The sequence below is a fragment of the Heterocephalus glaber genome, unplaced genomic scaffold, assembly GCF_053883595.1.
Source record: "Heterocephalus glaber isolate CG9 unplaced genomic scaffold, H.glaber_assembly_v1.0 deba00001761, whole genome shotgun sequence".
NCBI lineage: Eukaryota > Metazoa > Chordata > Mammalia > Rodentia > Bathyergidae > Heterocephalus > Heterocephalus glaber.
Genome location: NW_028258458.1, coordinates 3,810,389 through 3,836,868, shown reverse-complemented (window position 1 = coordinate 3,836,868; position 26,480 = coordinate 3,810,389). Strand labels below are relative to the sequence as shown.

Here is a 26,480-nt window from a genome sequence, read left to right as displayed (position 1 = left end):
GGGCTGCCAAAGTATGGAAGGATGAAGACTTTCCCATGAAAACACAGGCAGGAGGCCATTCCAGGGGAGGAACCACCTGAGCAAAGGCCTGAAGCCTCGGGAAAGCTCTGGAGTGGCTGCGGGGCCTCTAGCAGGTTCCCGTGCTGGTAGGGCTCCTCCGGCCAGAGAAGTGCGACTTCTCTCCCCACCACCTTGCTTTTCCCCCCTCTGGGGGATGCAGGGGCAGGAGGACTCAAGCTCCAGGGTTTGCACAATTTACACCAACAGGGAGCCCTGGGAGGTCGGGGGAGAGGAGGGGAGTGGTGAGATCTCCGCAAGCATAAGAACAACCTCCTGGGACTTGGAAGGAAATGCTACACTCTTCCCCATTCTAGAGCTAAGGAAACCAATGTTCAAAGAGGGCTGTAGCCAGCTCGAGATTAGAGTCTGGACCCGTCCGTGACCGAAGTGGAGGACAGTGGTGACTGCACACCGAAATGACAGGGGTCCCATGATCATCACTGGGGACAGGGGGACACTTGGCTCTTGGGAAATAAACCCCAAGGCTTGGAGGCGGAGGAGCCGACGGGAGGAGGGGAGGAAGCTTGGTCCAGGAGGAGGAAGAAGTCCCACAATAAGAAGTCATGTGGCCGGGCCGGGGCTTCCTGTTTCCCAGCCCCTCCCCGGCCAGCCCTGGGCAGCCCAGGCCCAGGCGGGCAGCGGACAGTGACCTGGGAGCTCAGGCAGTGACCACAGTACAGCGAGGAACAGAGAGGTGCAGAGAGCTGAGGGGCCTTGCCCCGGGGGCAGCCCCTCGGGTTCAGGGGAGCCTGGGGGAGAAGAGGGTGGTGTCGGGGTCCCCATCCCATTCAGGTCGAGGACAAAGGGGAGACCAGAAGTCAGGAGGCAGAGGAGAATGGGATGGTCAGGGCAAACTTGGTGGGTCGCGATCTGCCCGGCTAAGGAGGCATCCACATGTGCTGCATCCACAGTAGTCACGCAAGATCCTCCCACGGGGAGTCAGTGCCCGCTCGCCAGGAGAGGAGACTGAGGCTGTCGTTTCCCAGGACAGCAAAGGCAGGAGCTGACAGCAGGCTGTGTGTTTAGGGGCAAGGAACCCAGGAGGATCAGGGCGCAGGTTTTCAACAGCAATGAGCGCCAGGGCCACTCGGCCCCGGAGCCGGCGTGGCAGGCACGCTCCGCCTGTAAGTGTCCCTCTGCCTTGCACGCCGTGGCCTGAGGCCCTCAGGCCTGCCAGGCTCAGAGCTGGGCCGGGTCTTGTGCAGGGTGAATTGGACCCTGTAGCCGAGAGTTCCGAGGAGGGCGAGGTGGCCAGCGGGAGCTCGGGGCCCGGCCCTGCACTGCCGGGGAGCTCAGGACCACAGCAGCTGGGGCCTGCAGCGGAGTCGGGCAGCCAGGGCCCTGGGAGCAGGTAAGGGCCCGGGTCTGCACCCTGCTCCGCCTCTCAGCTTTGCCATCCATGGCTACCCTGTCCTCCCCAGCACGGTGCCTACCCATCCCTCACCTGGCTGGGCACACGAGGCCTGTGCCTGGGCTGTGTTTTCCACCTGGGCACCTTTCTGCCCCTGTTTTTATTTTTTATTTTGAGACAGGATCTCACTAAGTTGCTAAATTGCCCAAACTTGCAGCCCTCCTGATGCAGCTTCCCACAGGGCTAGGGTTACATGCAGGTGTATGGTCCTGGTCCCAGGTATCTGCCTTTACCTTGCAGACTCCAACTGTTCTTTCTTCCTTCCATCTTTGCTTCTCTCCCTTCCTTCCTTCTTTCCTTCCTTGTTGCTTTTTCCAGTACTGGGGATGGAACCCAGGGCCTTCACACTGAGCTGCATCCCTAACCCTTTCTCATTCATTTTTTTTTTTGTACCAGGGATTGAACTCAGGACCTTGCGCATGCGCTTTCGAGGCAGGTGCAGTGCCACTGAGCTAAATCCCCGGCCTTACTCATTCTTTGTTTTGAGACAGGGTCTTGCTAAGTCCCTAAGTTGCACAGGCTGGGCTGGGGCTCCTGACCCTCCTGGCTCAGCCTCCCAGAGTGCTGGGATGACAGGCCTGTGTCACTGTGCCCGGCTTCCAGTGCATTCTTCTGGGTTTGTTTGTTTGTTTTTGTTTTTGGTACCAGGGATCAAACTCAGGACCTTGCACTTTTGAGGCAGGCAGCCGAGCCACTGAGCTAAATCCCGGTCCTTCCAGTGCACTCTTATCTGCTCCCGAAGTCCCAGGCCCCTCCTGGATGATGGCTCCGCCTGCTCCCTGCACATGCAGCTTCCCAGTGCCCTGAGTTGAGTCCCAGCCCCTGCACACTCACATGGCTCAGCTCCTGCTTGGCTTCCACAGGGCCAGCAAAGAGGCCTCAGAGGATGTGGATGGATCACTGGCCCCCACCCCAGAAGGGGCCCAGCTGCTCGCAGGGGACACCATCCAGCACCCAGAGATGGCAGCCCCACAGGCCGGGGGCACTTTCTCCCCTGCGTGTGGGGCTCCTGATGTGTTCCAGACCCTCCAGAGTGCCCTGGCCTCCCTGGAGGCCGCAGCTGCTGCCTGGCGCCCACAGCTCCTGAGTGGCCCGGGGCCTGGGGAGGTGGCAGGCCGGGCAGAGGGAATGCCAGGGCCCTGGCAGGAGGTGGCCTACCTGGCTGAGAAGAATGCCTGGCTGCGGCTGGCCCTGGATACCCGGGAGGACACGCTGGCACACATGCGGGCAGAGAGCGACACGCTGAGACAGGAGGTGAGGCGGGAGGAGGCTGGAGTGACAGTCATTTCTTGAGAAGCCTGTATGCAACCGGAACTACTGAGCCCAGGCTGGGCCAGGACCTGTAATCCTCCTGTCTCAGCCTCCCAGAATGCTGGGAAGACAGGTGTGTGCCACTGTGCCTGGCATAGAGCACGTGTTTAGTATGCAAAAGACCCTGGGTTACATCCCCAGAACTCCCCCACCCTGCAAAAAAATAAATGAAATCTCCCTTGCAAGGTGTAGCAGTGGCGCATACTTGTAGGCCCTGCTACCCTGGAGGGAGGCTGGGGCAGGAAGATCTCTCAAGGAGCCCAGGAGTTTGAGGCCAGCCTGGGCAACATAGTGAGATCCCCTCTCAAAAAAATAAAGAAAAGAGGGGGATCATTTTCCTTCCAGAGGGGACTCATTTTCCTGCTAGGAAAGACAACGCTTGCATAGCTGGGGACGAGGGACTGGGTGTGCTCAGTGCCCGGGCTCCTGCCTGCCAGCTGGCACCCCTCTGCCCTGCCTGGGAGATGGCTGGTGACCCGTTGTCCCTGCTCTAGGCCCAGGAGCTGCAGGATTCCCTGAGGAGGCTGGAGTCCACCCCGGCTCCCTCCCGCAGCCACGCTAGCGGCCCAGGCAGCAACTGGAGCAGCTCTGCAGCGGCCAGGGAGTCTGGGGGGCCGCGGGTGAGTGTGACAGGTACCAACCCCTGGTCCCGACGGCCTCAGCACATGAGACTCAGCTCCTGCTCATGGGCCCAGTGGCTTCTGGGGTTGGAGAAAGCCCAAAGTCAGCCAAGCGTGGTGGCGCTTGCTTGGCATCCCAGCTACTCAGAAGGCGGAGGCAGGGGCATCACAAGTTTGACCTCAGTCTGGCCAATTTAAGTGAGACCCTCAAAATAAAAATTAAAAAACAAGGTGGGCATGGGGGCGCATGTCCACAATCCCAGAACTTGGGAGGCTGAGGCAGGAGGATCACTGCAAGTTCGAGGCCAGCCTGGGTTATCTAGTGACTTTAAGGTCAGTCTGAATTGCACAGTGAGACCCTGTCTCATAAAAAAAAGAAACTAAAAAAAAGCTGGGGACCCAGGGACAGTGGTCCACACCTGTCATCCCAGCTCTCTGGGAGGCTGAGGCAGGAAGGTCTTAAGTTTGAGCTCAGCCTGACCAATTAGCATTTTAGCAAGACTCTGTGAAAATAAAAAAAAAAAATGAACAAAGGCCCTAGGTTCAATCTCCATAACCACCAAAACCAAACAGTACAGAAAGCCCACCCCCACTCACAGTCCTGGGCTCCGGATGATAATTTGGGTAAATCGAGTCACCTCTCCCTGCAGGGCCCCTCCCCGGCTCACCCCCTGCTCCGGCGCCTCCGCAGCCACCCCAGCGCCCACACCCTCGGGCCTCGAGTCCTGGAGGGGCAGGAGGAGCAGCTCCGGGGGTGAGAGCCCCAGCGCCGCACTGACCGACCCTGGGCTGGGCGCGAGCGGGGGCGGAGCTGAGCGGTCCCTGTCCCCACAGGAGCGTGGAGAAGCTCAAGGGCCTCAACCGCCTGCTGCTGGCTGCACTGCAGGGCGCCAAGGGCCGCTGCGAGGCGCTGAGCATGCGGCTGGGCTGCAGGGAGGCCGAGGCCACGGCGCTGCGCCTGGCGCTGCAGTACAGGTCGGTGCCGCTGTCGGCGTCGGGCTGGCCAGGGGCTCGCGGGGTCTGTGAGCCTGGGCGGTGGGCGGGGCTGGGCACTGAGGCCCGCTGTGCACAGCGAGGACTGCGAGGCGGCCTACGGGGCCCTGCTCACCCTGCGGGAGGCCAGCGCCACAGCCCCCAGCGGTGACCTGCAGGCAGCCCAGGAGGAGGCGCGGAGGCTGCTGGCCCGCGACGGGGCCGCTTCGGGCGGAGGGGCAGCGCAGCCCAGGTACCTGGGACCCCAGAGCTGTGCCAGCCAGGGGCGGGTCCTCAGGAGGGAGCTCAGCCCCACAGGCTCCTGCAGGCGGGGGGAGGTGGCGCTGCGTCCCCAGGGCGGCCTGGCACAGGGCGGGGCCAGAGGAGGCATGAGGTTGGCAGCCCTTGGAGTGGGCATGCGGGTGGGACCCGCATGGCTGGCGTGCAGACAGGTGCTGGTGCCCACCCGTGAGAACCCCGTGAGGAGGCTGGCCAGGTGGTGCTGGTGCCCTCAGGCTGGCCGCTGTGATGCCAGAATCAGCCCCTGGATGGCTGGCGGTGTGTCCACAGGGTAGTGTGAGCTGAAGCTGAGGTGCTGAGGCTGGTAGGATGGCATCTTCCGCTTTGGCCTGAGCATGGTTTCACCACGATGGCACAGTGGTGGAGCCATGGACTGGCCCCTGAGACCCCGTGTCGCTGCGGTGTGTGGCCTGTCAGTGTGGCACAGGGTCCACCACAGGCCCCGCAGGGCCCACCCCAGCCAGCAGGAGGCAGACAGTGGATGGCGTGGCAGCCGTGAAGTTGGCACAGCTGTGCCCACAGCATTCACGCAGCCCCTCCTGCCTCCCGAAGCCCTGCGGGCAGCAGTGTGGACGCACCCACTCCACAGGAAGTGGCCACCCAGCTCCTCGGCTACATCCGGCACCTCCAGGAGCACCGTGCCCTGCTGAAGTTTCCCCCGGAGCCTGGCCCCACCTTGGCACCCAGGCCCACCACGCCCCACTTGGACACCCTGGTGCAGGCCGTTCTGGAGGCCCAGCCTGGCACAGCCCTGCCCCGGCTGGAGAAGACAAAGATCCAGCAGGACCTGGTGGCCACACGGGTACACACGGGCTGAGGTCACCGTGTCACTCTTTGCTGGAGGGGCAAAACCCTTTGCTGAGGCTGAGAGGGATGTTGTTGGAGGACCAAGGGCAAGAGGAGAACTGGAGTTGAGGTTTTGAGGGATGCATAGGAGTTTGTTCTGTGGGGTTCAGTTTCTCCCTGGACTCTGAATCTGGCTTTTGGAATGCCCTTCCTATGAGAAGACATGGGTCAGGAAATAACCTGGGCCCATAGGCCTGCATGAAAGATCTGAGATTGTGGGGCTGGTGGTGTTACTCAGCAATACAGTGTGTGTCTAGCATGCATGAAACCCTGAGTTCCATCCTCAGCTCCCAAATAAACACACACAAAAAAGCTCTGGAGTTAGAGAAATTCCAGAAGCTTCCACTGAGCTGCTGCTCAACCTTGTTTAAGACATTTGTCCTTTAGGAAGTGCATTTTCAAGGCCAGGCATTGTGACACACACCTGGGATCCTAGCACTCGGGAGGCTGAGGCAGGAGGATCACTGTGAGTTCAAGGTCAGCCTGGGCTACATAGTGAGACCCTGTCTCAAACAAAACAAAACAGGGCTGGGGATTTAGCTGAGTGGTGTCGCCGCCTGGCTCCCAAGCAGAAGGTCCTGAGTTCGATCCCCAGTACCAAAAAACAAAACAAAACAAACAACCAAAAAGGAAATGTATTTCCACAGCTGTAGACCTTTAGGGAAGAAGGCATCTGCCAAGGTCACGGGGAAGGTCTGGGTTTCTGCCTGGCATAGCCTGGTGCCTGCAGCCTCAGTTTCCCCAGCAGTTGCCTCCTCTGCCACTCCTCCCCTCAGGAGACTCTGGCTGACCTGGTGCTGCAGCTGCAGCTGGCGCGGCGGGAGAAGCGGGCCCTGGAGCTACGGGAGGCGGCCCTGCGGGCCCAGGCGCCCGCGCTGCTGCTGCTGCTGGGTCAGCTGCGCTGGGAGCGGGCACAGCTCGGGCCCGAGGACAGCAGCAGCGGGGACAGCAGCGCGGGCGACAGCAGTGAGGACGAGGAGGCGTGGCCCCAGGTGAGCCCGCGGGAGGGCGAGGGGCAGCGTTGGCGGCGGCGGGACCCTCTTAGCTTGTTTCTGCTTCCGCGGAGAGAAGCATGCCGAATACGGGCGTCGAGGTGCACGCCTGCCATCCCAGCTACTCCGGAGGCTGAGGCAGGAGGAGCACAAGTTGGAGCCCAGCTTGGAGAATTTAGGGAGATCCTGTGTCTTAGTCACTTTCCTTGCTGTAGAGACACAGACACAAGACCTGACCCCGCTCCTTACAGGAGGAGAGGTTGATTATGGTCACATTTTCGGGTCTTGGTCAGCTGGCTTCAGCCAGGAAGGCGCAGAGAAAGGGCCGGCGGAGGGAGGCTGCTGGCATCAGGGCGCTCAGCAGTAGCGCGAGAAGCGAAGAGGCTGAGAGAGCTGGAAACCCTTCCAGGCCACGCCCGTGGCCACGCCTCCTCAGACCCGGCCCCGCCTCCAAACCAGAAGTCAGTTTAAGCCCTCCTGCCTGAGTCTGTCGCCTTCAAAAGCCCCTCCATGAGCACAGGAGAGATTTGGGGGTCATTCTTATTTTTTATTGTTGTTAATTTTCTGTTTGGGTTTGTTTTTGTTGTGGTTTTTTTTTTGGTACCAGGGAGTGAACTCAGGGCCTCATGCTTGCGAGGCAGGTGCGGTGCCACTGAACTAAATCCTCTGCCCTGTTTGGGTTGGTTTTTTGAGACAGGGTCTCATTATATGGCCCAGGCTGGCCTTGAACTCAGATCCTCCCGCCTCAGCCTCCCAAGTGCTGGGATGACAGGCATGCACCACCCTGCCCAGCTGTGTCCTAGATTTTGGTTCCAGCCCTTCCAGTAATGTCTTCCCTTTTCTCCAGAGTCTGATCATGTCTATCTTCTGTTTAAGGTCTTTAGTGGCTTACAGCTTTTTTTCTTCCTGGGTGCTGGGGAACTGAACTGAGGGCCTCCTGTCTGCTAGGCAAGTGCTCTACCACTGAGCTACATCCCAGCCCTTTTTGTTCTTATATTTTATTGTGAGACATGATCTTGCTAAATTGCCTAGGGTGGTCTTGAACTTGCAACCCTCATGCCTCAGCCTCCCAAGTGGTGGTGTGCACCACCATGTTTGCTTCTTGTTCTTCTTTTTCTTTACACTGGGGATCGAACTCAGGACTTTGTGCTTGTGAGGCAGGCATGGTGCCACTGAGCTAAGTCTGAGGCCCTCCTTTTCAAAATAAGGTCTTGTTGTGTAGCCCAGGCTGGCCATAAAGTCCTGTGTTCAGCAGTCTTCCTGCCTCAGCCTTCCTCCTGGCAGGCATGTGGCTCAATCCAGGTTACCTACTGCGGCCCCTTGAATCATGACTCCCACCTCCAAGGCCCTGCCAGGAACATGGTCACTTCCTTCTTAGTATACTAAAGTCCTTGACCAGCCCAGCATGGTGACGCATGCCTGTCATCCCAGCACTGGGGATGACACAGTGCACTCACACAGTGAGTTCAAGGACAGCCTGGGCTGCATAGTGAGACCTTGTCTTAAAAATCCAATAAATAAACAAATCAATAAGTCCTTGACCTTCTGCTGTCCTGAGCCAGGATCCCTTCCTGAGGGCAGCCTTCCAGACTGTCTTTGGATCGGGTCCTGTTGTTTGTTTTCCTTGCCAGGAAGTGGGGTAGACACATGGGTGACCTCATGTGCCTGAGGACAGGCGCTGTGGCTGCCACCAGCTTTACGACTCTCCCCCTCTCCCCTCCCTCCTCCTCCAGCAGGGCCTGGCCAGTGGCATGGATGGAGGCCCGGAGTGCAGAGCATGGGACCAGGAGAAGCTGGCCCAAGACCTGGCCTTGTCCCTCAGCCGGTGTGTGCTGGGGCTGGGCGAGGCTGGGGGGAGGGGTGGGGAGTACAGGCCGCAGGGCAGGCTGTGGCGTGACCCTGTCCCCTCCCGCTCAGCGCCCAGGGCCTGCAGGAGCAGCTGCGGTCCCTCCGGGCACAGATGGAGCAGGTGGCCCAGCGAGGGCGTGCTGGGCGGGCCCAGAGTGCAGAGCTGAGCGCAGAGCTGTGCAGAGCTCACAGGTGGGCCTGGTCCCCTCCTGGTGGTCTTCCCTGGGTCTCACTCAGTTTCCCCCGTGTGTTCCGTCCTCCCCGGATGGCTGCTCCCAGCCTGAGTATGGGAGGACAGAGCCTGACCCAGGTCCCCCGCAGAGCCCTGGTCCTGGGCTTCCGAGGAGCCCACCGGAAGCAGGAAGAGCAGCGCTGGAAGGTGGAGAAGCAGATGGCACAGATGGAAGCCCGGCAGGCCGAGGAGCTGGCCAGGCTGGAGGCCACTGCCCGAGCCCTGGGGAAGCCCCGGACGTGCCCTCCGCTGCCCCTGCTGGGGGAGACCCTGCTGTAGTCGGTGTCATGGTGTCATAAAGTGTCCTCCAGTGACACTGTGCAGGAGTGACTCGCTTGCTGGCCTGGTTCTCCTCCATGGCTTGCTGGGTGTGGCTGGGCAGGGTCTTGGCTTAGCCCCTCGTGTGGTGATGAACCGGTTCATCAGTGGGGTGTGGTCAGAAGCGACCATGCTCAAGGGACCTGGGCTGGGCCACTTCCGGGGTCAGTGAGGCCACACAGCCAGGGCTGAAGTGCCAGCTGTCTTGGTCCAGAAGCCAGGGAGGGGTCATGAGGGCAAGACGACGCTTCCCCGGCCTCCCTCCTCCCTAAGGGATGGTGCTCCAAAGGGAGACAGGTTGGCCAGTTCAGGTTCACAGCCTGAAAGGTTATCGGGTGCTCTCAAGAGGGGAGGAGTGGCCTGAGACACTCAGAGACTTGCATTTAAAGGTGGAGCGAAATACCCCACAAGTTGGCACACAATCTGCAAGGCCAAGCAGGAGGATCTCAGTCCTGGGGAACTTAGTGACTCTGGGAGACCCTGTCTTTAAAAAAAAAGTTCCAAGGATGTAGCTCAATTGTGAAGGTCCTGCTTCCATCCCAGCACTGATAAACACACAAAAAAGTAGAGCTAAAATAAGGAGGCTCTGGGGCAGGCACTACAGAGGCAGAAGCTTGGAAGTCCTTATGCTTTGGGGTGAGACTGGAGGTCCCAGTGAGTGGTGGAAAGCAGGCCTGGACCACGCAGTCCAGTCTCGAGCTCTGGCTTCCTCGGCAGGGCGTGGGGGTTGGTTTTGCCCAGTGAGCAGCAGGCGGTAGGTAGATCAGCCTGTCCTCTGGATAGGCCACACCCTTGCGCCCCACAGCCGCGGGGCGTGGGGCTGGGATTAGAGGCCTGCTGTCCCCTCCGGGCCAGAACTGAAACCCAAGTCAGGATTAGAAAGATTTGGTCCCCGGCCTGGGGCGGGGGCTTCAGGCCTCACCTGGGCAGGTGTGGACTGGGGCCAGTCACGCGGGCCTGGCCAGAAGTCTCCCCGAGCCCACCAGCGCCTGGTACCTGCTCCTTCCCGCCCCAAAGGCAGCACCGGGAGGAGGGCGCCGTGTCCTCCCCTAACCCTGGTCTCCCTCCCACGCCCCAGTTTGAAAGAAAGCAGGGAAACTGAGGCGGACTGCTATGCGGGAGGGGGTGAGGGTGTGCAGAGAGAAGCCAACTTCCCTCCCCCACCGCGACTCCCCAGTCCCCCAGGTGGCCGTGGGGGACCAGGGAGCCAAGGTCACCTGGGGGCGGGGCGGGTTCCCAGGCGCAGCGCCAGTGTCTGGCGGTTCCCACGGGCGCCCCTGCGGCAGATGGGCCCGGGCCCTTTGTCCCCGTCCGCGGCAGCCACAAGGTCAGATGTCACCGCGGGGCCGCGGGCAGGGGTCAAGGGGCGGGACTGAGAAGGGTGGCAGGGCGGCCCCTGGGGTTCTGGGGTCCGCCGTGAGTAGCGGGGTCCTTCCCTCCATCCTCTGAGTCCCCCCCTCCTTTTCGGTCCCCTTCCCTCCCTAAGTCCTTGGGTTTTTTTTATCATTCCATGATACCCGTCTCTGGTGCCCCACTGCTGGGACCCCTGTCCTCACCCCAAATGAGGAGCCAGCGCTCCTGTGTTCGCAGGAAACCACACACCGTGCTCTGTGGCCCCTGGGTGAGACCCAGGGAAGTTCTGCCCAGAACTGCCCCGAGTCGCGCCTGCTTTCGGAGTTCATGAAAGCAGGCAGAGCGCTGCGAGGGGTGCGCCGGGCTGGCTACACCGTGCTGTTTCCCTTTAGGTGTTGCGTAACCTCCAAAAGGGCGGCTCTCCAGGAGCAGGTGTGGACCAGGGCGCTGGCTGCCCAGCAGGCCGGAGCTGGCTGGTGCTGACCTGAAGGCGGAGGTGAAAGGTCGCCTCGGCCAGGCCTTCTACTGCGGTTAAAAGTTAACAGGCCCGGAGCCCGGGCGTGCATGCAGAGAGCGCCTAATAGATGCGCTACGCGCTGGGGCCTGGCCGAGGGGCGGGGACAGGAGGCAGCTGGGCTGCCCAGAGTGACATCTGCAGTCCAGCCGGCCGTGCCCTCCCCGTGCGGCACAGAAAGAAAAGGAGACTCGGGGGGGAGGGCTGGCGGGGAGGGGGCCTCTCCTGCCGCCCCAGCGCCTCGGGGTCGCGGCGCCACGCCCCAGAGGCCCGCAGTCCCCTGACCGCGCCCGCCCCGGCCCCAGAGGCCTGCGCCCCTTCTCCCTGGATGGCTCGGCACCAGGTGTTCAGCCAGGCGGAGCGGGGTGGGGGCAGCGGCGACTTTCGAGAGGAGGCAGACACGATCCCGCGTGCCGCGCGCAGCGGGACCTGGGTGTGCGCGCGTGTTCGGCGCAGGGGCGTGACCCCATGCAACGCCCCCGTCTACACGTTCCCACTGCACAGGACCCCCGAAAGGCTCCCGCCCGGAGTGCGGCGAGAGGGGTCGCCCGGAGGGCGGAGGAGCGGCGCTGCAGCCGCGGCCGGAGGTGGAGGCGGGCCCTGGAGCGACATGTTGGAGAGGCCAGAGAAGGGCAGAGGGCGGCGCGGCCCCGCAGGGGTTAAGGCCGGAGCTGGCGGGGACGGGGTGGGGGAGGGTCAGGCAAGCGGCCCGCGCTCCGCCCCCGCCCCTCCCGCTGGCCGGGACGCCGGGCGCCGCGAGCGGCCACCCATGCCCTTATAAGGGCGGCCGTCGCCGGGGCAACCAGTGCCCGCCCCCAGCCCGCAGCGCGCGCCCCCGCCCCGCCCCCGGCCCCCGCCCGCCCCGCGGAGGGAACGCGGTGTCAAACCGGCCGCAGCGCGAGGCCGGCGCGGGGTCGGCGGCGCGGGCGCGGACGCGGCGCAGCACGGCGAGGGCGAGGCTCGGCCGGAGCGCAGGCCCAGGCCGGCGGCGGAGGGGCCGCAGCTCCGGAGGCGCCGGCCTGCGGCCCTGTAGGCCCCGAGCGGCCACCGCGGGCTCGCGGGGAGCGCGGAGGGACCGGGGGAGACCCGGCGCCGCCCCTCCCCCTCGCCGCTGGCGGCCGCGCAACTTGCGGCCAAACTTTCCCCACCCCCGAGCAGGGCGCTCGCCGATGGGGCCCCACTGAGCTGGCCGCGGCCCCGCAGGCCCCAGGGCGCCCCCCGCGCAGCGCCAGCCGGGCCATGGCCTGCGCGCCACCGCCGGGGCCCCAGGGCGGCGGGGCGCGACCTCGGGGCGCCCCTGGCCCGCGCCTCTAGCGCGCCCCCCCGCCGGCCCGGCGCGCGCGTGGGAAAGTTGGCCTGGAACCGGCCCGACCAGTTCCGCCCGGCGCGCAGACCGGCCGCAGGAAGTTGCTGCAAAACTTTTCTCGGGGGCGCAGCCGTGCCGCCCCCCGCCCAGCCGCGCGCCCGGCCCCCCACACCCCGGGGCCGCCAGGGCCGCCGCCCGCAGGGAGGCGCGAGCAGGGGGCGTCCCGGCCCCGCCGCCCGCCCGGGGGGCTATGGCCATGGTGACCGGCGGCTGGGCCGGGCCCGGCGGCGACGCGAACGGCGTGGACAAGGCGGGAGGCTACCCGCGGGCGGCCGAGGAGGACTCGGCCTCGCCCCCAGGGGTGGCCAGCGACGCGGAGCCTGGCGACGAAGAGCGGCCGGGGCTGCAGGTGGACTGCGTGGTGTGCGGGGACAAGTCGAGCGGCAAGCACTACGGGGTCTTCACCTGCGAGGGCTGCAAGAGCTTCTTCAAGCGGAGCATCCGCCGCAACCTCAGCTACACCTGCCGGTGAGCCCCGCGCCCGCGGTCACCTTGGGCCGGCCCTGGCCTCCCTGCCCGGCCCCGAGCCGGTCCCGGCGCATACAGCCGGCGCCGCAGCGGTGCGCGGCCCAGCGCCTCCTCGGCTCCCTGCCCGGAGGGGTCCTGGCGCGCGCTGCGGGGCTGGGCGCTGTCAGGAGGGAGCCGCGTCCCCGCCCTTCTCGCGGGACCCGGTGGCCCGACCCGGCGGGAATCGGACGTGGAACTTGGCCCGTGCGGCGTCCCGGCCATTGTCTGCGGCCGCGCGGATCGATACGGCGCGCCCTTGGGGTCAAATATCACTTCCAAAGTCGCCTGGCTCCGCAGCAGCTGCAGAGGCTAGAGGGGCCGCTGGGGCTGCCTGAGGGGCCATCCCTGGGCTCTGGGTCTCCGGAAACGCCCCTGGAGGGCCGGCGGGGCCACCGGAATTGGCCGCACCCCACACACCCGGGCTAGGCACAGACCCCATGGCTCTGAGACGGGAGGGGAGGGCAGTGCTCCTCGAAGGAGCCCCTGCCTGGAAACCCCTCCAGCGAAGACGGCCTTGTTGGCTCTTCTGCCCCGTCCTGGGACGCAGGGTCCCTTAGAAAAGGGGGTTGGGGTCCAGCCGAGGTGTGGGATTGCCCTGGAACCTGCCCTGGGTCGCTTGGCCAGGGGCCCTGCCCTAGTTTGCTTAGCAGAGGATCTAGGGCCGAGAGGGTGTCGCTGAGGTGGGGTCTGTGTGGGCTGAGGCCCCTAGTGGGGTCCCCAGGGCCCCAGTGTGGGGGATGTGCCCTGGCCTTCCAGAACTGGGCCAGCAGGCTTTGGCCTCCTTCTTCTCCAGGAGCTGGAGGCTGCTCCCTGGGGTCTCAGGAGCTACACGAGGTGTGTTCAGGGCAGGCAGCTGCTTCACCATCAGCTCTGTGACCCAGCGCAGCCACCACGGGTTTTGGCACAGCCTGGGTGGCTGGATGTCAGCCTCTAGGGCCCAGTCTGGAGGCCACTGGGGCCGGGGGCTGTGAGGCCTGGATTCTAGGGACAGCACAAGGGGCTTCCCTGGAGCAGGGCCCAGGCAGGGAAGGGCAAAGGATGCTCCCCTCAGTGGCCCAGGGTCATGGAAGGGCACCCTGAGGGACCCCATTTTGAGGGTGGAGTACACCTGTGACCGTGGACTGTGCGTGAGCAGGGGAGCTCTGATCAATGGGGCTGGAAGTCGGGTGCAGAGGTGCACACCTGCAGTGCCAGCTTCTCTGGAGGCTGAGGCAGGAGCATCCCTTGAGCCTAGGAGTTGCAGCCAGCCTGGGGTACCATCAAGAGACCCTGTCTCAAAAAAACAAACAAACCCACATGGGCAGAGGCTGGCCTGGGCCGCAAGCATACTCTTCAAGTGAGACGATGTCCCCATACCCGGCAGACAGCTCCGTGCCAGTTCCACGGTGGGCGAGGCAAGGCAGAGGCTGGAGGACCCCCTGAGCTGTGGCCCCGGTGCTGTCCCAGGCCTGGCCGTTCCACTCAGCTGCCGGGAGGCCTCTCACTGCCCTCCTGGCCCCCGCTTTGTTCTGGTTCTGCCTGAGTTCCTGCTGCCTCCGGGCCCTTCCCGGCCGAGCAGCGCTGTAGGGCACGAGCCTCCTGAGCCAGCTGCCCAGCGCCCCCCGTGGCCCCTGCAGATGGAGACAGGCCGACGGCAGGCCAAGGGCTGGCTGGGGCCTGCAGGGCTCCCCTGAACCCTGGACAGGAGTGGCCTCCTGGTGCCCGGCCGGCACCCCGGTCTTGTAGAGTCCCCGGCAAGACAGGGGACAGAGGGCATCACGGCCTCCGAGGGCACCTGGAGCAGGCGCATGGGGCTGCTTGTGGCCAGGCCCCCGGGGCCAGAAGGGCCCTCCTGCCCTTTCTCCCTCCTTCCACCCCTCTCGGCGCAGGCAGCAGTGCTGGGCCTGCAGTGCCCGTGACCCTGCACCCGCCTGGCACTTGGCCTGAAGCCCAGATCCCTGGTCCGGCCCCTCCTCTGCTCAGTCACCCTCACAGTGGCGACTCCACCCTCTTGACTGTGACCAAATGAATGAAGCCGTTTAGTCCTCTCGGTTTTGCATTTCAAACCATTTGCTCTCACTGCACCCTGTGCCAGAAATGGCTGGGGCAACTCCTACTCATCCCTCAAAACATGGTCCCAAAGTGCCCTTCCTGTTGTGCTCATCCACTCCCTCACAGGCTCCTCTTCAACCGTTAACACCCACCCTAGTTGTCCTTTCCTCTTTGGGGACCTGCAGGCCGAGCCCCTGCACTCCTTCCCCAAGTCCCATGTTTCCCAGGGGCAGCTTCCCTGGTTGGGGATCTGGGTCCCAGGAAACCCTGGCTTCTGTGTGCCCCTAGGTCCAACCGTGACTGCCAGATCGATCAGCATCACCGGAACCAGTGCCAGTACTGCCGCCTCAAGAAGTGCTTCCGGGTGGGCATGCGGAAGGAAGGTGAGCAGCCCGGGGAGGGGAGGGGCCAAATCCAGGGGGAGGGGCCAAATCCAGGAGGCGGGGCCTGGCCGGGGCCTGGTCACCTCATTACCGCCATCCCTGACCTCTTGCGCGTGGGCTCCCGGAATCCAATTCCGATCCCATCGGCCGCCTGTGGATGCCAGGGACGGGTGTCAGGCCCACCTGGGACTTCCTGTGGCCCCAGCCCGCGCCGGCTCCCCAGCCAGACACAGCGGTGACCTCCTTGTCCCTCTGTGAGCCCAGATACGAGATTTGACCTGACCCACTCCCTCTGCGCCGTGCTTGCCCGAGGCAGGAGCCAGCCAGATGAAGGCGAAAGGCCAAGGCCCGTCTGCCTGTCCCCGCCCAGGTGACCTGGTGGCCAGACCCTCAGGCGGGAGTCCGGGCTGTCCGGGGTCCTGCCTGGCAGGCTTCCGCACTAAGCAGCTGGCTGCTTCTCGCCAAGCCGGGGGCCCCGGGAGGGCCACTCCACCTTCCTCCTAAACCCACTAATGCCTCCTCGGTCCCTGTCAGTTTGAAAGTGGCTCCGGTCACCTCACCTGGACTCTGCCTGCACTTGTCCATATGATCAGAATCCCGACACGCCTCAGATCAGGGCTCTGATCTCCAGGCTCAGGTGGCAACTTTCCTGATCCTGACTCCTCTCCAAGCACATTCCAGCCACAGGACCTTTGCACGGGCTGCACCCTTGGCCCCAATTGCTCCTCCTGCAGAGGCCCAGCTGCCCTCTCGCCCCTTCAGTGCAGCTCCAGTACCCCCTCCTCAGAGAAGCCCTCCAGGCTGCCCATCCCCCTTTATGGTCACATGCACTTTGCTCTGGACCTGTGCCCTCACCGGAATGCCCAATGCCTGAGGGAAGGGACTTGCGTTGTCTGTTCACTGGCCTGTCTGCAGTTCAGTGGAGGCCTGGTATGCAGTAGGTGCTCATTAAGTGGCTCTTGGTCTGAATGACTACACACTTAGCACTTCTCCTGTGATAGGCACTATTCTAAGCAAGTTTTATAGGTCAGGTTTTATAGGGGGCTGAGACAGGAGGATTGCAGCGAGTTCCAGACCAGTCTGGGCCACGCAGTGGGCTCCTACCCAGACTGATCTACATAGCAAGACCCTGTCTCAGAAAACCAAACCAGAACAAGGCTGGGCGTGGTGGCACACGCTTGTAATCCTAGCACTGGGGAAACTGAGGCAGGAGGGTCACTGTTAGTTTGGGGCCAGCCTGGGCTACATAGCCAGACCTTGTCTCAAAAACAAACAAAACCAAAGTAGTACAAAAAAGTGAGCAAGTTTTATAGATTCTCATTTAATTCAGCAATTCCTGTCATCATCATTAACATCTGTGTTTTACAGATGAGGAAACTGAGGCACAGAGCCAGACAGGTGGCTGAGGCTTGTGCCAGGATTGCTGATCAAGAGTCTGGTTGGGACTTGAGCCCCGTGGTGTGGGCTGAGGACCAGAGGGAGGGCTGGGGTGGGGCTCCAGGCAGCTCAAGGCAGCAAGCCAAAGGCCCCAGGGTAGGCCCTGGCTGGCGACCAGGAGCGCTGCAGTGAGGTGTGCACCCCGGAGGAGAGGGTCCCCTGGGCCAAGGAGCAGGGGCCTTGCCTGCACGCCCATTTGACAGGCACTGCCAGCATCAGGAAGTGGCTTCTCGCCCAGCCCCGCTTCCTGGTCCCTCCAAGTCCCTTCCTCTGGTGGCCATGTTCAGCTGACCTGTTGTTCACCCGGCAGTGACACACGGTTTCATGAGCCAGCTCCTTAAGCTTGATCATTAGCCTCTGCCTGGCATCTGGCCAGGTCTGGCTCTGCACCCGCCCACCCTGGCACGGGCCAGGTGGGCTTGCAGCCAAGCGTCTTCTGCCTCAGTTTCCCCCTTCCCACTCACCTGCTCGCTGGGTCTGAGTCCTGCTCCTGTCACGGGCAAGGCTTCAAGTGCCCCTGGGGTGTCCCTCTGGCGGGCTGGGTGGAGGATGGACAGTGTGCAGTGGCTGGGGACTGGTCCTTCGTCTGGGAACCGGGCTGCCCGCAGTGCCCGGGCCCCTGGGCTCCGACATCAGCTCCGAGACCCCGTTTGTCAGTGTCCTGATTGACAGGTGGGGCTTCGCGGCTGCTCCCTGTGAGCAGATGCCAGGGAGGGTGAAGGTGTCGGGGACTCAGCAGGGTGAGGTCTGGGGTCCTGGGGATGGCCCTGTCTCAGAGGAAGGGCTGAGTGACGCTTGTCCCCCTCTTTCCTTCCTCTGCCTCCCACCGTGTTTCTCCCGCCTCGTCCTCCCCCTCCCCGTTCCCACCCCGTCTGTCCCGTCCCGTCCCGTCCGTCCCCCAGCGGTGCAGCGCGGCCGCATCCCGCACGCGCTGCCCGGAGCCGCGCCGCCCCCTGCCGGCAGCCCCCCGGGCTCGGCGCTGGCGGCGGGCGGGGACGCGTTCCCGGGGCCGCCGGTGTCCGAGCTGATAGCGCAGCTGCTGCGCGCCGAGCCCTACCCGGCGGCGGCCGGGCGCTTCGGCGGCGGCGCGGTGCTGGGCATCGACAACGTGTGCGAGCTGGCAGCGCGCCTGCTGTTCAGCACCGTGGAGTGGGCGCGCCACGCGCCCTTCTTCCCCGAGCTGCCGGTGGCCGACCAGGTGGCGCTGCTGCGCCTCAGCTGGAGCGAGCTCTTCGTGCTCAACGCCGCGCAGGCCGCGCTGCCCCTGCACACCGCACCGCTGCTGGCCGCCGCCGGGCTGCACGCCGCGCCCATGGCCGCCGAGCGCGCCGTGGCCTTCATGGACCAGGTGCGCGCCTTCCAGGAGCAGGTGGACAAGCTGGGCCGCCTGCAGGTGGACTCGGCCGAGTACGGCTGCCTCAAGGCTATCGCGCTCTTCACGCCGGGTGAGCCGAGGGCCCTGGGTGGGCTGCGGGGGACGGGGGTCCAGGCGCAAGCGCGGGCACAGAGGCCACGCCCAGGACTGGCCCCGCCCACGAGGCCAGACCCCGCTCCCAGGCCTGCTCCCCGACTCGGGTTGCTGGGGTGGTGCGGCATCACCTGGGTCCCTCACCTCCCAATCCTCAGACCCCCTAAGAGCCCAGGCCCGGGTTCCCTGGCGGCCGCAGACCCCACGCCCTGTGCCCGGCGCTCTGCTGCGCTCCCTGTACCCTGAACGTGGCAGGGCGCAGGGCGGATGCCCGGTCTGACCTGTGGTTCCTGGGGTCTCCTGCCCCCAGGACCTCTGCCCGGGCTCTGGGGAACCCTGAGTGAGGCCCGGGTGGCCCCACGCGGGCAGAGACCGCCTGCTCCAGGCCCTACCGCCTTCCTGGAGGGGCTGCGCAAAGTCTGCGGGACAAGCATTCGGGGAGGCGCCTGCCATCGCAGCACTAGGGAGGCCGAGGCAGCAGGGTCTCAAGTTCGGTCCCAGCCTGGGCATCTTAGAGATGCTTGTCTGCCTGCGGGAGGCTGCAGTGCAGGCTCCACCACACTTCGCACACTCCTGCCTCGTACTCCACTCACACTCCAGGCCCTGTCCTCCCGCGCGCGACCCACGCTCTGACACAGCCCTGTCCCTAGATGCCTGCGGCCTGTCAGACCCAGCGCACGTGGAGAGCCTGCAGGAGAAGGCACAGGTGGCGCTCACCGAGTACGTGCGCGCCCAGTACCCGACGCAGCCCCAGCGCTTCGGCCGCCTGCTGCTGCGCCTGCCCGCCCTGCGCGCCGTGCCCGCCTCGCTCATCTCGCAGCTCTTCTTCATGCGCCTGGTGGGCAAGACGCCCATCGAGACGCTGATCCGCGACATGCTGCTGTCGGGCAGCTCCTTCAGCTGGCCCTACGGTGCCGGCCAGTGACCACGCCGGCCGTTTTTAAAGACTGCGGCGTCTGGCCTTTCTGTTTTTTAAATGATCAAAAACCAAAATGAGACGGATCTTCCGGCTGGTTCGAGCGCCCGGCATCCCGGCTCCCGAGCACTCTGGGGCGCAGGCAGGCGCCCGACCCCTGGAGCCGAACCTGTGTGGGACACCCGGGGCGGGCCAGGCGGGCCGATAATAAAGACGTTTCCTACCTGCGCCGCCTCCACCGCGGCTTTCTTTCGCTGTGCTGAGGATTAAACCGGGGACGTTCGCCCCAAACTACAGCCCAGCCCTTATTTGTTTCGAGCTGGTGTCGCTAAATTGCCGGCGCTGGGCCCGAAGTTGGGCTCCCTGGCCTCACAGCTCGGGTCCACACCCTGGCTCTGGTCTGGGCGTGAGGCTGGCTCAGGATCGCAGCCCAGCGGAGACCAGTCTCCCAGGTGCCAGGGAGGCCCTGGGGCAGCCACACTCGAGCCCTGGGGCGGCTTCATCCCACATCCAGGTCCCCTTCCATGCCAGCACTCAATGCTCTCTGCGGGCACCCAGAATACTCGACTCTCAGATGGGAAACCAGGCCTCAGCTGCAGGTGGGCTGGGTTGGCGGCAACACGGCCGTCCACTCCAGGGTGGGACGTGCCGGTGTGGGCTGTGGTAGCGGCTCCTGTGCTGGGCACGTGGCAAGGCCCAGGCCCGGCCTGCGAAGGCTCAAGGGAGGCCTCTGCCCACAGGGAGCGGGGGAGGTGCTCAGGCGAGCTCCAGAAATGGCTCATCTTAGCGGGCTTGGGAGGGAGGGGCCTGGGCCTCTTCCTGTGGAGTAAATGAGGGTCTCAGGGGTGTGCCCTGTCCCAGGTGGGGCCAGAGGCATGGGTAGGTGCCTGAGCAACACCCCACTTCACAGCTTCATAATGTCTGTCCTGCTGCCTGGTCCCCACAAGTGCTAAACTAAACTGCTTTTCCTACAAAACCCTACCCATATGGACCCTTCTGCAGAAAATCACTGTGAACCTTCCTGGTTCAGACTCTGTTGTCCAGCTTTCTGTCACTGGCCTGGCCAGGTGGGTGATCCTGGATGTTGGCCCTTCAGCTTCAGACCCAAAGGCCTCTGGAGACTCTTGGAGAAGAGGGAGCTGTGGGGACAGATGAGGCCTCACCCGAGGGTCTCAGGTAGGGCTTGATCCAGATTTGAAAGCATCCAGGGAAACTACTTTAATTACAACAACCTTCTGGGTCCAAGGCCCTGAACAAGGCCCTTTCTTGGGATCTCATTTTTTATTTTTCCTCCCCTGGAAAACGGAAGAACAGACTTGGTGACAACTGGGTGCAGTCAGGTGTTAGGGGGCCGCACAGAGCAGGCAATGTGTTTATTCCACTGGGACTGAGACCAGGGTCCCACAGGGTCACCCAGCGAGGGCCGCCCTGGCCAGGTGGGGAGAGGGTCGGGGCCTCCTGTGCCCATGTCAGGACACTCAGAAGTACACAGAGCCCTCGCTGTCTGCTTGGTCATCAAACTTCTGGATCTGGGTCTTGAGATGCCTCAGTTTACCCTTTAGGTAGCAACAGCGTGCCTGCCTGTGCAGGAAGCCTGGGTCCTGGAGGCGGGAACCATGGCTATGCTTCAGTCTCCTCTGAACTGGCACAGGCAGCCCCACGCCGCGGCAGTGCCAGGCCAAGGCCCCCTCTCACCCAGTGCTTCTCCTCCAGCTTGCGGCGGACTCTGGCAGCAGCCCGGGCCTCCTCCTGCGGGCGAGGGGACAAGGAGGCACGCGAAACAAGGCTCCTCCGGTGGGCGGTGGGCGGCGGCCGCCCAGGAGCTGCCCCCAGCGCTGCCCGTCCTCACCTGGCCTCGGGGCGGAGGCAGGGAGCGAAGCACCGCTGCCAGCTGCTGCAGCCTGGCCTGGGTGGCGCCCACCTCGCACTGGAGCTTCCAGAGCTCGGCATACTGGTCCTGGAACACGGCGACGTAGCGGCTCCGAGCCCTCTGGCTACTCAGCGGCGGGTACTTACTAGGGGTTCGAGGGGGCTGGAGTGTGAGTGGAAGGCACTGCACCCTTCTTAATCTGACTTGTTTTTAGACTCCAAGATGCCCTTTTCCGTATTTGATAAACTCTTATTCACCCAGCAAAGCCCTGCCTTCAATGCCCCTTTCCTGTTCCCAGGCCTGGAGAACCACGCGAGGGGCACTCACAGCTCGTAGTCGGGTACTAGGCGGGGCCTGCATGTCTGCCCCCTCGGCCCGGCTACAGCAGGCTTCCTGGCACCCGGGAGGGCTGGGGGCGGCAGCTCATCCTCAAACACGATCTTCCTGGGCCGGGCCTGGTGGGGCGCGGGCGGGGGCTGGCACGGAGGGCGGCGGGCGCCGGCTCTGTGGCCTTGAGACACCAGTGTCTACAGACGAGGCAGGAACCGTGGGGTGGGGTTACGGGGCGTCCGGAAGTGGGGTTCCCGGCAGGGAGGGGCTGAATGCTGGGCCTCTGGGTGTCCTCACCGGGGGCCCGGGGCCGGAAGGGCTCCCCGGGGAGCCGCGAGCCTGGGGGCGCTCGCGGGTGGGCATCGGCCTCGGCGGGGCGCGGGGCGCGGGTCCCCGGGCTGGCGGTCGGGTCCTGCGGGGGGCGTCGCGGCCCGAGCGTGGCGGGCGTGGTCTGCGGGCGGCCTGTGGACCCGCGGGGAGGGTGCGCCTGGAGGCAGCGCGGCAGGAGCACGCGCGGAGGCCAGTGTGCGCCCCGCCCCGCCGCTATTTGCATAGGAGCACGCGGTTGGGTGCCGGCGCGACCAGACCCCGCCCCCGGCCCCCGTAACCGGAAGGGCGCTACCCAAATGAGACGTGACGACACCGCAGTCCCCGCAGCCCCTCAGTTAAGCCCCGCGGTGCTGGAGCCCGCCCTCCCAGCCGGAGCCCACAGCCAGACCCCAAAGTGCCCCCGGGACCCCTGCCGCACGCAGGCCTCGCGCCTCGCTCCCGCCGGTGTCACCTGTCCCAGCGTCCGGGATCCGCGCCTAGGTCTGAGGCCGGGAAGGCACCTGAGTCTGAGTTGCGCGTTAAATGCGCTCTGGACCTGATTGGCGAGGTCGCGCGCCCCGGGAAGGGCGGGGCTACAAGCGTGGGGCGTGGCCTGGCGGAGCGCGACTGGGCTCGCACCCTTGACGCAGGTTCGAATCCGACCTGACGGTGTGTGCCTTGAGACTTTCAATTCTTAATTTATTGGACTGAAAAAGGGATGGTTTTCATTAATCTAACTTTATTTTTTCAGCAATTGTACTTTTAAAATATTTCCTTAAAGCCCAGCCTGGTGGTGCACACCTGTAATCTAATCATTCTGGGAGGCTGAGGCAGGAGGATCAAAACCTGGAGCCCAGCCTGGGCAACTCAGCCACTTAGCCAGACCGTCTCAAAATAAAAAAATAAAAAGGGCTGGGGATGCAGCTCAGTGCAAAGGCCCTGTGTTCAAGCCCCAGTAACACACACAAATCTCTTAACAATCAGTAGGAACATGTTACAAAAGCAGTAGAAATGCATAGGACCGCAGTAAGGGGCTCCGTAGGCCTTGTCGGGGAAGCAGCATCCCCAGCCCATGTAGGAGGCTGGCTGCGGTGAGTGCAGGAGACTGATGAGCCAGGCACCGAGGCCAGGGCACTGCCACCCCTCCTCAGCAACTTCCTCCTGCTCCTGCCCTAACCAGCGTCCCGAGGCACTTGTCAGTGCATCCAGTGCATTGTAACAGTGTTGCTTTCTGCAGTACTGGGGACTGAACCCAGGGCTTCACCCTGAGCTGCATCCCCTCACAGGGTCTGGCTGGGCTGGAACTTTCGATCCTCCTGCCTCAGCCTCCGGGGCACTGAGTCGACGAGGATGTTTTCACCTGGTCCCGTCAGTGAAGAAGCTCAGAAACCATTGCACCCTTCTCCGGTATGGATCCTGCAGGTCTTTGCTTTCCTCTTGTTGGGTTTAGGGCCTCCTCCCTGCTCAGTGGAGCCAGCCTTCACTGTCACTATTATCAGCGGAGCCCTCCGACGTATTTCACAGCCACAATACACGTTTTATTTTGCATTTTGATTCTGTGCTTCTGCCCTGGAGTCTCGCTGTGTTTCCCCGGGCTGGTCTTGATCCTCCTGACTCAGCCTCCAAGTAGCTGGGACCACAGTGTGTGCGCACCGGGCTCCTCCTGGGCCTCCAGCGGCTTGGCTCTGCAGCCTGGTGCCTGGGCGAAGCAGAGTGCCTGCCATCGCCCGCTACTTGAGCTTGGGCACGATGCGGATGAAGAGGATCATGCTGATGAAGAGAAAGCAGACCACGATGAGCATGGCCCACAGCAGCCAGTTGACTGACTTCTGCGTGTGCTGCTCCAGCCGCTCCGACTCCGTCTTCAGCTTCTCCAGGTTCTGGTCAGCCATCTTGAGCGAGTGGGACAGGGTCTGCAGGCAGGGCGGGCCGGGTGTCAGCAGGACAGGAGCGTGGCTTCTCACTACTGCCCTGGGGCAGTCCTAAACCTCTCCAGTTTTGCTGGTGCTGTGCCCATTGGTGGGAAAACGCCGTTTTTGGCCCTCTACCAAACTCCTATTCATCCAGCCAAGCCTTAGTCACAGTGCTCCTTTCCTGAGAGGGCAATTCTGATGTCTGCAGAGTTCCCACAGCCCTGTACCTGGTTGTCCTTCTTGATGACACTCTGAGCGGCCAGCGTATTGGTCTTGAGGCTCCGGGCAAGGCCCAGCATCTCCTCTGCCAGCTTCTCCTGCAGGTCCTGCTGTCGCCGCAAGACGAGGTCTAGCTCGGCTGCTGACTGCTTCTTATCTGTGGGCCTGGGTCCAGCCAACCCACTGACCCCCCACAAGGTGGCCATGCAGGCACATGAGGGCGGTGGGCAGGGGGAAAAGAGGCCAACATGTTCTCAGGGGCTCAGTTTCCCTGCCCCCAACTGGCTTCTGGTCATCCAGCTCCCTCCCCTCTCCCCTGGCCAGAAAGTGGAGACACTCACCTCCGCTTCCTCGCCTCAGGCTGGCGCTCTGGAAGCAAACACAGGGCAAGCAGGGGAAGGACTTGGTGTCCTACCTCCAGCCTGCGCACCTTTGTGCCATCGCTGCCCCCATAATCCCAGTTCCCCATCCTGGCTGCTGCCCAGGGGGCTCCTACTGCTGCTTCAAAGCCCTAGCTAGACCACCCCTTCTTGCAGAAAGCCTTTCCTACTCCGCCTGGACTCCCCAAGGGCCTCGTGCTGGCCCCGCGTGCTGGGAGTGCTCAGCTTGGTCTCCTCCTGGGGCCACTCCCATCCCAGCCCCTCCAGTCAGCTCCCCTGGCCTGGGCACGAGGGGCAGAGGGACACATGTCCTGGGCCAGGTCCTGGGCGCAAGTCCTCTTCTGCTTGGTGACTCACCTCCCGCAGAGTCCTAGGGAAAGCAAGGAGAGGCGTGAAGTCCCTGCCAGGTCCTGTCCCTAGACCTGTCCTGCTGTGAACACCCACGTCCGCACGCAAACCCCAGGATGTCCCACGAGGTTTGCGTTGCCTCCAGGCCAGCTCTGGGCTCAGCCAGACCCAGTTCTTTATTTAGCGCTGAAGATTGAGCCCAGTACTGCACGGAGCCGCATCCCCGGGCCTGCTTCTCTTTTCATTTTGAGGCAGGCCCTTGCCAAGTCGCCAAGTTGACCAGGCCGCCTGGGCTCAAACTTTCAGTCCTCCTGCCTCAGCCTCCCGGAGTGCTGAGATCCAAGGTGCATGACCCCTTTCTTCTCGGCCTGCGAAGGAACCTCGCCAGCCCAACCTACCGTGCCCAGCAGTTCCTGCCGCATCTCGCCGGCGTAGCGCGCGCGGGTCTGCAGGTGCAGGGTCTTGGTAGCAGGCACGCGCTCGCGGGCCGAGGTGGGCACGCGGCCGGGCGCCAGGAACTGGTTGGCCAGCGCCTTCTCAGAGGAGGAGGCCTGCAGAGGCGGAGCCGGGGTCACGCGTGGGCTGCGTGGGCCACGTGGGGCCGCGTGGGGCCGCGGGCGGGCGGACGGGCTCACCAGCTTCTCGGCCTGCAGCAGGCCCCGCAGGAAGTCCACCTTGCGCGCGTACTCGTGCAGCACCTCAGCGGCCGGCCGGCTGCGGGCGAGGGGCAGTGGGCGGTGCTGTGCCCACGTTGGGGCCGCGCCCCGCACCACCCCGAACCCGCCTGGGGACCCTGGCCACTGCACCCACCTCGCCTGTGCCTTCAGCGCCTGCAGCATGTCCTCCAGGGCCCCAACGTACTGCGGGGAAAGTGTCAGCGAGTCCCACCCGGGTCCCATCACCCGGGCGGAACTAGGAGGGGGCGGGGACAGCTGGGGGCAGGGAGGGACCAGACCCCAGGGGCGGAGCCAAGGCGAAGGGCGGGACGTCACGGCAGCAGCGAGCAGCGGGCGGGCGTGGTTAACAGGGCGGAGCAGGAAATGGGTGGAGTCAAATGTCAATGGGGCTGGGCTAACCGCAGGGTGATGATAGGGGTAGGGAAGGGGAGGAGCCAGGTGCAAAGGAAGAGGGGTCGGGAATGGGGCCAGGCAGGAAAGGGGTGGAGTTAAAAGTCAATGGGGCGTGGCCAACAGAAGAGCAGGGATACAAGGTCCGGGAAGGAAAGGGGAAGAGCCAAAATGCCAACCAGGCAAGGGACAGGAGAGGGGCGTGGGGATGCGGAGGTGGGGACAAGTGTCGAGAAGGCGGAGCCAGTGAGAAGGGCGGGGTCCCAGGTAGGAGCAAAGTGGCGGGACGTGGCAGAGCCGACCAGAAGGGGTGTGTCAGCGGAGCTGGACGGAAGGGGCGTGGCAAGGAGGTGGTTATGGCGGTGGAGTCAGGCCGGTCGGCCGACTGCCGCAAGAGCCACCCTACAGGAGTAAGGTTCTTCTCCCTCACCTTCTCCAGCCGCCACTCTTCTGGGTCCCGCTTCTCAGCTGCCATTGCTTCGCAGCGGCACAGCAGCCTCACCAGATTCAGTTCCAGCCTTGACGCAGCCATCCTTAGCGGCTCGTACCCTGCCCCTTCCGTCGGCGCCATCTTGGGATAGGGCGGAAGTGGCTTCATCTGGGCACCTTCTGGGCGTATGTGTTTTCCCCTCTCCGCGTTGGTTGGCCCATCTTTGGGGCGGAAGTATTATCTTGTTTCAAGGGGCGGGGGGGGGGGGGGTCGCCTATCCAGCCATATTTATTCAGGGCAAAAATCGCTTGCTTTTCCTGAGGAGAATCTTAAACCCTCTGAGAAGCTTCTAAGGAACCAGGTCCTTTGATGTGCGGCCCTCTGGTTATTCCATTCCACCTGTTCAGAATGCCTGGATTCTTCTCCAAGCTATGCCTCATCTCTGGTCTTCCCCCATTTCTCTTGGGGAAGGAGCCTTGCCCTGGGGCTTCAGCCTCCAAGGCCTCCTCCACCCTTACTGTGTGTCACAGGGGCTCGTGCAGGCTTCGTGGACGGTGTGCAGGATGACCCTCCAGGTCCCAGCCCTGCCGTCACCCTCAGCTGTGGCCTTGGGTGAATTCAGCTTTGCTGAGCCTAAGTGGGCACTGCGATGATGCATGTCTCAAGGGGTCACAGCCTGTCCTTGGGAGAGGGAGAGGGCCAGATCACCCCTAAGTGTCTGGAACCCCA

General features: G+C 63.8%; 4 protein-coding genes across 9 annotated transcripts; 2 read left to right on the top strand and 2 right to left on the bottom strand.

Moving 5' to 3' along the window:
* Positions 1-609: 609 nt before the first annotated feature.
* On the top strand, positions 610-8,906 carry Ushbp1 (USH1 protein network component harmonin binding protein 1). Of its 5 annotated transcripts, none has more exons than XM_004873251.4 (13): positions 612-754; positions 1,087-1,184; positions 1,266-1,411; positions 2,335-2,725; positions 3,277-3,402; positions 4,053-4,156; positions 4,237-4,377; positions 4,475-4,627; positions 5,227-5,476; positions 6,297-6,512; positions 8,246-8,337; positions 8,430-8,552; positions 8,682-8,906. In XM_004873251.4, the coding sequence occupies exons 2-13, from the start codon at positions 1,131-1,133 to the stop codon at positions 8,869-8,871; spliced, it is 1,986 nt and encodes a 661-aa protein (XP_004873308.2). In that variant the 5' UTR covers positions 612-754; positions 1,087-1,130; the 3' UTR covers positions 8,872-8,906. The 5 variants fall into 5 exon arrangements, with proteins under 5 accessions (XP_012924132.2, XP_004873308.2, XP_004873306.2 ...); XM_004873249.4 differs by having other exon boundaries at positions 972-1,184; XM_013068678.3 differs by having other exon boundaries at positions 610-1,184; positions 8,249-8,337.
* A 2,743-nt stretch (positions 8,907-11,649) lies between these two features.
* Nr2f6 (nuclear receptor subfamily 2 group F member 6) lies at positions 11,650-19,112 on the top strand. Its single transcript, XM_004873247.3, has 4 exons — positions 11,650-12,611; positions 14,970-15,064; positions 17,404-17,946; positions 18,620-19,112. Exons 1-4 carry the CDS (start codon positions 12,334-12,336, stop codon positions 18,892-18,894), a joined length of 1,191 nt encoding a protein of 396 aa, XP_004873304.1. The 5' UTR covers positions 11,650-12,333; the 3' UTR covers positions 18,895-19,112.
* Positions 19,113-20,228: 1,116 nt separating this feature from the next.
* On the bottom strand, positions 20,229-21,949 carry Ocel1 (occludin/ELL domain containing 1). Its single transcript, XM_021251116.2, has 6 exons — positions 21,867-21,949; positions 21,383-21,547; positions 21,083-21,282; positions 20,735-20,900; positions 20,581-20,634; positions 20,229-20,486 (listed from the first exon to the last, which is right to left on the bottom strand). The coding sequence occupies exons 2-6, from the start codon at positions 21,446-21,448 to the stop codon at positions 20,364-20,366; spliced, it is 609 nt and encodes a 202-aa protein (XP_021106775.1). The 5' UTR covers positions 21,449-21,547; positions 21,867-21,949; the 3' UTR covers positions 20,229-20,363.
* A 164-nt stretch (positions 21,950-22,113) lies between these two features.
* Use1 (unconventional SNARE in the ER 1) lies at positions 22,114-25,934 on the bottom strand. 2 transcript variants are annotated; one of them, XM_004873245.4, is made up of 8 exons: positions 25,752-25,934; positions 25,065-25,114; positions 24,890-24,968; positions 24,653-24,805; positions 24,264-24,276; positions 23,868-23,895; positions 23,535-23,709; positions 22,114-23,307 (listed from the first exon to the last, which is right to left on the bottom strand). In XM_004873245.4, exons 1-8 carry the CDS (start codon positions 25,917-25,919, stop codon positions 23,125-23,127), a joined length of 849 nt encoding a protein of 282 aa, XP_004873302.1. In that variant the 5' UTR covers positions 25,920-25,934; the 3' UTR covers positions 22,114-23,124. The 2 variants fall into 2 exon arrangements, 1 of the variants encoding a protein (XP_004873302.1); XR_015447615.1 differs by lacking the exon at positions 24,264-24,276 and having other exon boundaries at positions 23,535-23,895; positions 24,635-24,805.
* Positions 25,935-26,480: the final 546 nt, after the last annotated feature.

Coding starts and splice junctions, on each gene's coding strand:
- Use1 (XM_004873245.4), bottom strand. CDS start 25,919: ATGAAGCCACTTCCGCCCTATCCCAAGATGGCGCCGACGGAAGGGGCA. Junction 24,969..25,064: donor GCGCTGAAGGCACAGGCGAG/GTGGGTGCAGTG, acceptor CCTCGCCCGCAG/CCGGCCGGCCGCTGAGGTGC. Junction 23,710..23,867: donor CCTGAGGCGAGGAAGCGGAG/GTGAGTGTCTCC, acceptor GTGGGGGGTCAG/TGGGTTGGCTGGACCCAGGC.
- Ocel1 (XM_021251116.2), bottom strand. CDS start 21,448: ATGCCCACCCGCGAGCGCCCCCAGGCTCGCGGCTCCCCGGGGAGCCCT. Junction 21,283..21,382: donor CTTCCGGCCCCGGGCCCCCG/GTGAGGACACCC, acceptor CCTCGTCTGTAG/ACACTGGTGTCTCAAGGCCA. Junction 20,635..20,734: donor TGCCTCCGCCCCGAGGCCAG/GTGAGGACGGGC, acceptor CCTCGCCCGCAG/GAGGAGGCCCGGGCTGCTGC.
- Nr2f6 (XM_004873247.3), top strand. CDS start 12,334: ATGGCCATGGTGACCGGCGGCTGGGCCGGGCCCGGCGGCGACGCGAAC. Junction 12,612..14,969: donor AACCTCAGCTACACCTGCCG/GTGAGCCCCGCG, acceptor GTGTGCCCCTAG/GTCCAACCGTGACTGCCAGA. Junction 15,065..17,403: donor GGTGGGCATGCGGAAGGAAG/GTGAGCAGCCCG, acceptor TCCGTCCCCCAG/CGGTGCAGCGCGGCCGCATC.
- Ushbp1 (XM_004873251.4), top strand. CDS start 1,131: ATGAGCGCCAGGGCCACTCGGCCCCGGAGCCGGCGTGGCAGGCACGCT. Junction 1,185..1,265: donor GTGGCAGGCACGCTCCGCCT/GTAAGTGTCCCT, acceptor GGTCTTGTGCAG/GGTGAATTGGACCCTGTAGC. Junction 4,378..4,474: donor CGCCTGGCGCTGCAGTACAG/GTCGGTGCCGCT, acceptor CGCTGTGCACAG/CGAGGACTGCGAGGCGGCCT.